This window comes from Phoenix dactylifera, chromosome 4 (assembly GCF_051530095.1).
Source record: "Phoenix dactylifera cultivar Ajwa chromosome 4, Ajwa_hap1_PhDact_Kaust_v1.1, whole genome shotgun sequence".
In the NCBI taxonomy this organism is placed as follows: Eukaryota; Viridiplantae; Streptophyta; class Magnoliopsida; order Arecales; family Arecaceae; genus Phoenix; species Phoenix dactylifera.
The window spans coordinates 44697501-44708244 of NC_143193.1; the positions used below are offsets into that span (position 1 = coordinate 44697501).

A 10744-nucleotide genomic window follows, 5' to 3' on the forward strand; every position below is an offset into this window, starting at 1 on the left:
AAATTGAGAAAATGGTTTTGAGCTCATCATTTGGGCCTATTTTCATGCCAATTTGGTACCAAATGGATGGCATTGCTCGGTGCTTGTTAGCTGGACTAGCAGTAGTTATCCAAGCCCTAGTTCTTCCTCTTTCTTCCAACATCTCTTCTCTTTTCTTTTCTCTTCTCCAAAATCCATTCTTTCCTTTTTCTTCCTCACTATGGAAAAATGTTAAGCACTATTGGCACCCATCAACACATCTTCATCAGAAGCGTATGAAGACCGGATTGTTGAGTCGATGGCATCAATATTCAGTAACATGGCGGCCATGGGCATGTGATGGTCATAAAGATGGCTTTAAGCATTGACCAAAACAAGGGTGTTCATGCAAAACAAGAGAGATTTGAAGGATGCATGTATACAAATAATGGTTTTCAAAAAAATAAAATATGTAACAAATCATATTTACAAAATATATATATATATATTTAAGTGTTAAAAATGGGAATAGAATTTTAATTTGGTTTAGATCCGGGTTTGGATCTATCATCCCTATAACTTGAGTATGGATGCCGACCTCAGCCTGGCCCGTGACCCGTAACTTTGTTGGAAAGCATCCCTGAAACTATGAGGGCTCCCCTGGTTTTTATCATTACTTTAAGTCTCGTGCCGTCGCGGATTATGCCAAGAAACCATTCTACTTCTTTTAAACCAGGGAACCCCCGGACCTTCGATCCCCTTTAACCGAGAAGAATCTCCTGAGATCGATCCATGGAGGCAGAGCAAGCCAAGGTCTTCTCTCCCCTTCTTCATCTCTCTCGAATCAATCGTTCTTTCTTGAACCTTGAGATCGATCTATTTGTTTTCTAGATTCTACTTCGACGTTTTTCTGAGTTTGGCTTTGAAATCACGCGTTCTTCACTTGTATTTATGAGTTATAGGGTAGAGAAACGAGCTACGGTTGTGCTGCTGCTAAAATCTAGAAGAATCGACAGATTGATGGGAATCTTTAGGGTATTTTTGCTTACTTTCTGGATAGACATTATTTGATTTTAACTTAGTTTCTGGCTGAGATATTCATGTTAGAAGGAAGGTGGGCTGAGCAATCAAATTGAGCCCATAGTCTGCTGCTGCTGCTAGTTTATGATAACAAATAACCCCTGCATAGAGAACTTGATGATATCTTGGTGGATGCAAGCAAGGATCTCTGTTCATTTTCTTGGTGGCATGTTTGGCCCCGTCCAGTTTTTCTTGCCCAGTCAATAAAATCATTTTTTTTACTTCCATATACATTTGAGCCTCCACGTGACTCAGAAGTTTTAAACCGTGTGTTGCTCTTAGGAGTGTTAATTTGATAATTCTCAAATGCAAACAGGGCATCTTATGTCACTTTTAACTTTCATTGGTAAACCTCTGTCAGATTTGCATTTATATTTTGAATGTTTATTGTGATGTCTGTGCATTGGTGTAATTACTCATGGTTCCTTGATTCTTTGAGAATATCTAATGATTGTAACTTCCTATTGGATTGCTTTCAGGCCAAACTTTTGGCTGTGGCAGAAGAACTTGGTCATGAGATACGCATATTCACAAACTCAGCAAATTCTGCAGCATCGAAAGAAATATCTGCTTCTTCAAGTGGTATCTACCTTTTTTAGTATCATATTCAAACCTTGTATAGTGTTTGTTCCAGTTTTTCCCCAGATAGAGTCATATCTGATTTGAAAGAATCAAAACTATCTTGTGCATTTTGGAGCCGGTGAATTGTTTTTGCATCATGTCTGTGGGAATATGTTTTCAACTGTTTTTCATTTTATTATAAGGGATATCATATTATTAACAATTTTAAGAATTGCACCTTTACATTGTGTGCATGATATTAACTGTTGATTGTCTGTGCAGAGGAACCGGACCATTTCTATGATCTTACTCCTGAAGATTATTATCGAATCATGTCAGACAGAATACGAGGTAATGTTGACACTGAAAGGTTACTTTGGCTGTAATTTGGCGCTAGATTTCTACTCTAAGCAGTAGTTTTGAAGTTTTCATAATCTACTGAATTTGGCTTGTCTTTATGGATTAGAACATGATGCTACAATCCATAAATTTTTCTTAGGACTCTTTAGCACTATCTCTGTACTGCTTGCATATTGGAAATCAATTTTGTTTTTGCTCATTTAGTTCTACCATCTTCAATATATGGTGTTCATGGTAAAAAAAAAACTTTGAACAGCCCAATCCCAAATTCTAAAGGCCCGTAAAATGCGGGAAGCAGAGGCAGCAGCCCGCAGGGCAAGGATCACTAAGGTACTTGTACATACAAGGACTTGTAAAAGATGAGTATCCCAATTATGTTTCTTATTGCTTTCTTTGTCAATTAACACTAGCTTATACTGCCTAGCTTTTGTCATATTTTCCTGAAATTTATATTGCTTCTCCAGCTCATTTCTGCATGTGCCTTTTGTTTCCCAGGATTTTGTATCTTTTAAAACATAAATACACCCTTATTAATAAAAAGGGCTAGCTTTATAAATGGCATCCTCGTCAACATAATCATGCACTGGAAATCGAGACTTTGAATTCAAGATGATTTCAGATGTTTAGCCCTTGAATAATGAGTCTTGTTAAGAAAAGTGGTGGTGGACTGAAGTATTCAATATGGAATATCAAGTTTATATAACAACTTTAATTGCTCGGTATGAGGATGAAAATGAACAAAGGGACCTTTGGAGCCAATGCCAGGTGAATATTTTTAGTGAAGTTGCTCAATCGTACTTATTGGAGAAGTGAAACAGATGACTGATTTAATAGAACATAACAACAAAAGGAGAATGAATTTTAAGAATACGATCACAGAACAGTTGTGAACTCTGAGGAAGATTCATTTGAATCAAAAGTCTTGAATATGTCTTACATTTATGAAGCTACTTATTTTCTATCTTCATACTCATTGTAGATTGTCAGAAACATAATTTGAGATGGAGAACAGTTAAAGAGGAAGTGTTTTGAATGGAAGATCAATGTCTTTAGCATCAATAGATACCGCAACAATCACCCCCACTCTACAGGCCTTCGGGACTTCTGAATGATTTTGAAGCATGGAGCAAAGCTATCTAAATCAATTACTAGGTTTGCATACAGCCTTGGTATGCCTCATGTGAACTTGAAATTTGTTGCGATTCATATAAAAATGCATCAGAATCGAGTTTTGCTATTTCTAGATGGGACTAACAAACAACTCTCTATAGATTAATTTTATGAGATGGGGATTATTGAAATAAGTGACATCACTAGGGCTAATATGTTTGTTCCACTTGATAATGATGGAGGCGTATAAACTGTGCTTTTTAGAAATTTTTTTACAAGAAAAGTTTTCCACTATTTGTAAGTGTATCTTTTCTATATATCCTCTCAAAAATGCTTATTTGCATGTTAATTGCTTGAAAACTCGAAATTCCATTTATATCACAAAATGACGAAAAACATGCAAATCTGCACTTCTAGTTAACTTGTGTGCAGTTCTACTTAACTTCAATGCAATGATGGTTCGAAACTTAATGGTAAGTGGCTATTTGACTATTTTACCCTTCAATAATTAGAGAGTTTTTCCCCTACTAATGATGTCAATATAGGCTATAAGAAAATATGATGCCGCCTTTGGCCCCCGCTTTACTTGCAGACTCCACTATGACACCTTCAACATTAGCAGCCTTCAATCGACACTTGCAACATTGGGGGCCTCCTTTGTGTGATTGAGCTTGATTTTGACTTGGCTGGCTACTCCGACTCCCTTTCTCCCTCAGTTCGGGCCCTCTCTTTCGTTGAGTCCCTCAACCTTGCCAGCAACTGCCTTGCCGGCCTTGCACCCCCGACCATTCCCTACCGGTCTCGCCCATGTCTCCATCATCATCCTCTCTCACGATGCCTCCTCCAATGAGATCCCCATCCTTGCCCTTTGCCTCTGCCCTCAAGGAACTCTATAACAACTTCCTCTTCGACCTGAGCTCACCATGCTCCACAGCGTTCCTTGCTCCAGTGGTCGGAGCTCCAATTGAACAACCTCACTAGCAAGATCTTAGGTCTAGGACCCTTCCGAAATCTCTACTTCTTCAGTGCTAGTGATGAGAACCTCTCTGATGGGCTCTTGGTTGAAAAATTGCCAGCATAAATGGTGAAGATCTTGCTAGAGCAATCATTTGGAGGGCTATGTCTTGGTGGTGGTGGTGGTGTTGGTGCTCCAGGAGATGGATCTTAGCCACAAGGCACTGTGGGGTCAGTGATGAGGTCTGCATTTGAGCACACCTGTTGCTGGAGCAGCTAAGCCTAGCCTACAACTGATTCGAGTTGGTTCAACATCTAGGGGATAGCATTCTGGAAAGCTAGCTCTTCGTGCTGGACTGACCACAACCAATTTGGTTAAATAGTTTTTTCCCCACTTATCTAGTGATGTGGATTGTATAGAAGTCATGTTGCACCAATAATTATGTTTTAGACCATGTTAATTAACTAAATAGATCATATGCTAATGGCAAAGTAGATTTGCAAATTTGGACCATTTGGCAGATTTCCTTCTAGATGGTGGACTTGGTTTGCCAATGTGTAATTTATGATTTTTCAAATTAATTTTCTTTCTATCTATGTTTGTGTAGGCTGTAATTAGGGTTCGCTTCCCTGATAATTACATTCTTGAGGCAAAGTTTCAGCCATCGGAGAAAATTGAAAGCTTGATGCATCTTCTCATGAAAGTTGTTGCTCGACCAGACCTGCCATTCTATTTATGTAAGCACTATCTGATTTAGTTACATAGATAAACAAATGTAAAACAATTTGTCATTGTATGAAGACATATTCAATGTCAGTATATTTTTTTTCCTCATTCGTGAATAATCACTAAAATTTTCTTTATGATATTTTAATACTCTTTCATATTGAAGTGAAATTCATTTGTATTTATAAAATTTTAGGTTATTACCCTTGAAATAGATACTGAACTTTGCAAGTATATGATGTAATAAGATTTTTTCATATTTATCGATTGAAAAAAATAAAGGAACTAAAATCCTTAATTTGAAACGAAGCCCGCATGGTGGGCCATATGGCTGTTTTTTTGCCTCTTTCTCAAAAATTAATGCCGAGTTATTCTTTATAATATACTGAATCCTCCTCATGAACTTTTGTTACTTTTGATTATTCGTTGATGACTTACTAAAGATTGTTGAGCAATATCAATACGAGCTTCAATGTGAAGTTAGTCTTGTAGGTTTACCTGAATCTTTTTCATTTTCCTTTTAAACATGCAGAATCATTCACTTGCTTTTTGTAAGATACATTTTCTAGTTCCTCTAAAGCATTTTTAGTCATTCACCTAAAATGTAAATTCTCAGGTTCTACGTTCTTGTCTTTGACAACTATTACGAAAAGCTAGATACATGAATAACTAATATAAAGAAAAATCTTTTTCTTTTTATCAACTTTCATACCCACTACCACCAACTTCTTAATGTAGCTGCTTATCCTCCTTCCATTTATCATGTTAAATAAAGAACTAATTGTCTTATGTACATTTTTTAGCATATCATCTTAGATCTTTGTTTTCACAAAAAATTATTTTTTCCCCTCCACAATTAGCTATACTTTCTTTATAATCCTTTTCCATCTTCTCCTTTTCTGTACTCTTTACCTGCTCATTGTTCAAATCAATTTGGTTGACAGCCACCAAAATTTTAGAAAGGCTGTTGATTTATAACTGTTAGTTGGCTGGGCTCAGAGGAGGTTATCCCTAATGCATTAATAGCTTGAACCGGCCAAGACAAGCCCATTACCATACTGGTATGTTGAACCAATCCCCATACCAAGCGCACTGATTCTGTACCAAGCTAGTACTGGTATAAGGTCTGGTACCAAGATTGCTAGCCTTGTTAACAACTTTATCAAAACTTGAAGATAGATAGTGATGTACTTTTAAATGATTGTCTCTGAGTTGTCATGTTATATTTGTGGTTCAACTATGATTTAAATTATGCATTTTATGTTTGAAAAATTATTGATTGTAATGGATGTCTGCATGAATAACTTGGAATCAGGGAAATCCGATCATTTTTATCTTCTAGTTGGGTTATGCTTACATGTTCACATAGATAATTAAATGACTATTCATGTCTATGCATGCATAAAATCACTGTATTTGTCTCTCTGCAGATACCACTCCTCCAAAGGAGCGAATCAAAGACACTTCAAAGGATTTCTATTCAGCCGGCTTTGCTCCTGGAGCTATAGTTTACTTTTCTTATGACCTGCCAAAAGGTTTACTCTTTTTACTTAAATGGTGAATCAATTATCAACAGTCCATTATGTTTTAGTGCAACCAATTTTGTCAAACTTTGTTGCATAAGTGGTTTACTATTTACATATATGAGACTAGGCTTTGGGTGTAGCAGGTGTAGCTGGGTGGCCTCAGACTGGTCTGTGAGCACCTGAACCCCTGCCACAGTTCGGGAAGCTGCTTAGCTTATAGCCTTGCACTATGATGTACTTGTGATAATGTGTAGTGTATTATTCAAGGAACTTTGGTCATATTAGAATAGTATGTGGTTTGTGTGTGCAAATAAGCTCCTTTTCTTCATATGTTATATTCAATGTCTTGTTTTATAGTCAAAAAATATAGGTTCAAGTTAGTCAAATCTTCTATAAGTATATCCTTGTAAAGAATAAACTCGCTCTCTCTCTTTCAATAATCGGAAACTCTTATTGTTTCAAGCATTTAACTCTAGTAGCTATTTGCATTACCTACCTCTATGTTTGTCACTTTATTCCGAAATTCCAAGATAAAAGGGCGGCCTAGTGCACAAGGCTCTTGCCATTGTGGGGTCTGGAGAGGGTCAAATTTATGCAGCCTTACCTCTGCATATAGAGAGGCTATTTCTGTGTTTCAAACTCAGGACTTCCAGGTTACAATGGAGCAACCTTACCATTACACTAGGGCTTACCCTTATTCCCGAATTCCTAAGATAGCATCAAAATCTGATAATCATGCAAATTTTGTAGGTGATTTTAATTACCCATATGATCACACTTACCCATGTAATATATGCGTAGTTTCTTTGTCTTAGGCTTAACATTTAACTATAGAAAGTCCAAACCAGATGATGATAGCATTCGTTAATTCCTTAAAATCTGATAATCGTACAAATTTGTAGGTGATTGTAATTACCAGTTTGATCACACTTACCCATGTAAGATATATTTAGCTTCTTTGTCCGAAATAGGCTATTTAACATTTAACTATAAAAAGTCCAAACTAGATGATGTTTTGGGTTGTTGACTTGGCACCATGCTTCTTGTTCTACTAGCTTATCTGATTATAATTATAAAAAGCTTCATGTTGTTGCTGTTACTCTTAATTTTATTACCTCCAACTAAGATAAAAAGATCAATAAATTTGACCTATTATTACACTTCGTAGAGCATTTCTTTTAACTAGATATTCACATTTTTAAGTAATACCAGTTTTAATGGTAATTATGAAGTTAAGACAGGATCTTGCTGCCTTTTTATAATTTATTTCATATAGTACTTCCCATGAATCTTATGCATAGTCATCAAATGTTCATCAAATAATTTGCCATGTGTTGTTATGGCAGATAAAGAGTCTGATAGTGCAGTTGCAAAGACAGGGCCTTACCTTCGTGATGATATCTTGTCTTTGAATGGATTGGATTTTACTTCTGAAAAGGCGGATCCTGTCACTTCTGAACCAGAACCTCCAGCAGTGGGGACGTCCCCTGCTGTACCTGATCCTAAGCCACCTGAGAAGAAGCCGGCTAAACCAAAGTGGCTTAAATTGTGAAAGATTGAAAGGGTAAGTATCTGATCTCACCTTTTTCATTCATTATTTTAATGAAATGAGATTTGCCGTATTGGAGGGGAACCTATGGATTCGTTTCTCTCAGGAAAAAAAGATGCTGGTTGCTAAAGTCCATTAAGAGCATACTTTAAATTTTATTAAAGATGAAGACTTCATGAAAATGTGATTATTTTGTAGCAATTCATCCAAAGACGATGCACAAGACTGCTTCAATTATATGGAATTCAATTTGTGATCTACTGGATAGTGGCATCTCCACTGCTTGGTCTAGTTTGATTAGACGGAGACAATATTGAGCCTGGTGGCATGGATCTTAAATTACATTATTTAGGAATGATATTGGGGTTGAGCCTTAGAGCAATGTTAAGGTTGCTCCAATCTAATCTGGGTTTATGGGTTCGAAAAATGGAAACAGCCTCTTTGCACACCCATACCCTGCAATATTAGGAGTCTTGTGCGCTAGGGTGCCTTTTTTTTTTTAAGAAATGCGATAAATAAAAAGATGCATAGAGAAGAAAAGGAATCTGCCAATGTCTTAAATAGAAAAGGAAAAAACATATAATAGTCATATAATAGCAATAACATTAAGAGTGTCAATGAGGGAACAAGTTTCAGTAATTGTGGTGAGATTGCACTGGTGATATTATTTGTGGTGTTTCCAGGCAAGGGTTGGATTTCAGCCCTTGTGTTTTTCCACACATACTTCAGATCTACTACATTAAATGTTGTTGTGTATTGGGTTATGCCCACATTCAAGTAAAATATGTTTGACTGATCAATTAATAAAATTTAATAATATTCTGCTTCTTTTTTTCCCCTTTGCTAATTCTAGGGGGTATTCACCAATGGACTATTGGGTGTTTTGGAGCCTTATCTTGTCAGGGTAGTTTGATGGGATCCACCCATAAATTGAAATCATATCCCCTGTAGAGTTCCATATCAATCATCTAGGGATGCTTCCTGGCCCTTGTGATTAAGGATATCATTGAGACAACATTCTAGACTTCTAGAGAATGAAGTGGTGTAGAACTAATTTGTTGCTATGGTGAAGTATAATGAAGTCCTGATGAGGAGTGCAATAGTGATAAACTGACGGGTGTCTAGATTCCTGAAAGTGAGAAGAAAGGAGTGAGAAGTCGTGAAGATGTGCTGGAATTTGTATGAATGGTGTACCATTAATAAATAGGATAAAGCTTATTGTTTTTTTAAGTTATGGGTGACAATGAGATTGGAAATGTGTGGTCAAAATAGTTGGGAGCTAAGCATTTATACAAGCCTGTTTAGTGGAGATGTGGATGTTGGATGAGAGTGAACCTTTAAAGAAAACAAGGTCAGAAACTATTACATTGTAGGAAAGCAGGACTTTAATGCTATAATTAAAGCACTATGGATGCAAAGATTTTTATGGAGACTTTCCTTTTTTTCCATGGGGGCTGGGGCTGGGGGCGGGCACTCGGGTTGTTGCAGAGTGAGTAGATGGAAGTTTGTGAAAAAGATTTACAGTACTAGTTTCCATGGTGCTACACTGTAAGCAAGCTCACAAAGAATTTTTCATGGGATGTGCTTCACTCCAACATTATATCTTTGTTTTGTTTAATGTTGTATGGATGGAATGTGTAATTTAATTAGGTGTGTCAATGAGCTATATTGTAAACAATCCTTAGTTGAAATTTTCACATTGTGCGTGCTTCCCAATGATGTCATTGTAACCATTTCTTTGCTACTTTTTGGGGGTGTGTTTGTGCAGTGAGGTGATCCTGGATGTGACGAGGAATTGATTTAACTGTGACTGATGTAGAGTTGGTTCCAAAAGGTATGGTTAGTTAAACTTTGCATTCCTTGCATGAAGAAAATCATATGACACAGAAAATAATATAATGATTTTGTCTTGTTCTATAGGTAACAAAGAATTGGTACTTCAGGGCAATGTATATTAAGAGATGACAAAAATCAAGGTATATTACGAGTTTCCATCTAAATTCACCGTCATGGGTGGTGCTGCACTTAAACAAGTTCAGGAGGAACTTTCGCAGGGTGCTTGCTTCAGAATAATGTTACAACACGACTCATTTAATGTTGTATGGATGAACTGTAATTTTACGAGAAGATGTCTTAGGACTTAATCTGTTCCTAGTGGAAAATGCTTCTCCTTGTCATTTTGTTCCTATGCCGATATTATGCAAGCTAGATTCTCAAGGATACTGAATCTTTTAACATGTTTCACTAGTTATTGTGCTAAAAAATGTTCAAATGTTGAAAATAAAGCAAAAATATTTGAAATCCTGTCAGAGAATGAGAATAAGTGTGGATTATGTGCACATATTGGATCTCAGCATTTGAAAAGGATGATTTTTAAGGATTTTCATTGTTTATGCTATCTCCTTGTACCGTTGTTTTTTTTTTTTTCCTTTTCTTGATTTGTTTTTAAACCTTACATTCGGCTGTTTTTTCATGGCCCCTTGTTTGATATGAACTCTCCTTAAAAGCAAGCTGAATGCACTCATTGAAGACCAATCTCTTTATTGTCTCGTTGTTCGCAATTCTTTTACCTTGTTATAGGCAGTTCATAACTTGAATCTATTGAACATTTTCTGCAGTTTGATGTTTAGTTACCTTTAAATGATTCCTGATGGTTAGTCACCCAGCAAGCTTGTCGGGTCTATGTGATGCTGGCGTGTTGCGATTGAACTAATCTTTGTTTTACATCAATTCTACTACGTTGCATCAATCTGCCCCTGCACGCGGGCAGGAGGAACTTCTTGCATGGCAGATGCATTACTCAAATTAGAATGGCAGATGCATGCAACATGAAACATTAATGTTGCAGGTGGGCATTCACATTCATACTTGATTTACTTTGACTGACAGAAATGAACTATTCAAATTAAACTAAAATGG

General features: G+C 36.6%; 1 protein-coding gene across 5 annotated transcripts; it reads left to right on the plus strand.

Annotated features, from left to right (window-relative positions):
• The first annotated feature begins 544 nt into the window (after positions 1-544).
• Positions 545-10129, plus strand: LOC148714100 (plant UBX domain-containing protein 1-like). 5 transcript variants are annotated; one of them, XR_015977230.2, is made up of 10 exons: positions 545-771; positions 921-993; positions 1518-1620; positions 1882-1950; positions 2216-2289; positions 4632-4761; positions 6181-6285; positions 7623-7840; positions 9594-9659; positions 9746-10129. XR_015977230.2 is itself a non-coding variant. In XM_089930159.1 (8 exons), the coding sequence occupies exons 1-7, from the start codon at positions 751-753 to the stop codon at positions 7826-7828; spliced, it is 708 nt and encodes a 235-aa protein (XP_089786285.1). In that variant the 5' UTR covers positions 546-750; the 3' UTR covers positions 7829-7840; positions 9594-9660. The 5 variants fall into 5 exon arrangements, 1 of the variants encoding a protein (XP_089786285.1); XR_016400303.1 differs by lacking the exon at positions 2216-2289; XR_016400301.1 differs by lacking the exon at positions 921-993 and having other exon boundaries at positions 546-771.
• The last annotated feature ends 615 nt before the right edge of the window (positions 10130-10744 follow it).

Coding starts and splice junctions, on each gene's coding strand:
- LOC148714100 (XM_089930159.1), top strand. CDS start 751: ATGGAGGCAGAGCAAGCCAAG. Junction 2,290..4,631: donor GCAGGGCAAGGATCACTAAG/GTACTTGTACAT, acceptor ATGTTTGTGTAG/GCTGTAATTAGGGTTCGCTT. Junction 4,762..6,180: donor AGACCTGCCATTCTATTTAT/GTAAGCACTATC, acceptor GTCTCTCTGCAG/ATACCACTCCTCCAAAGGAG.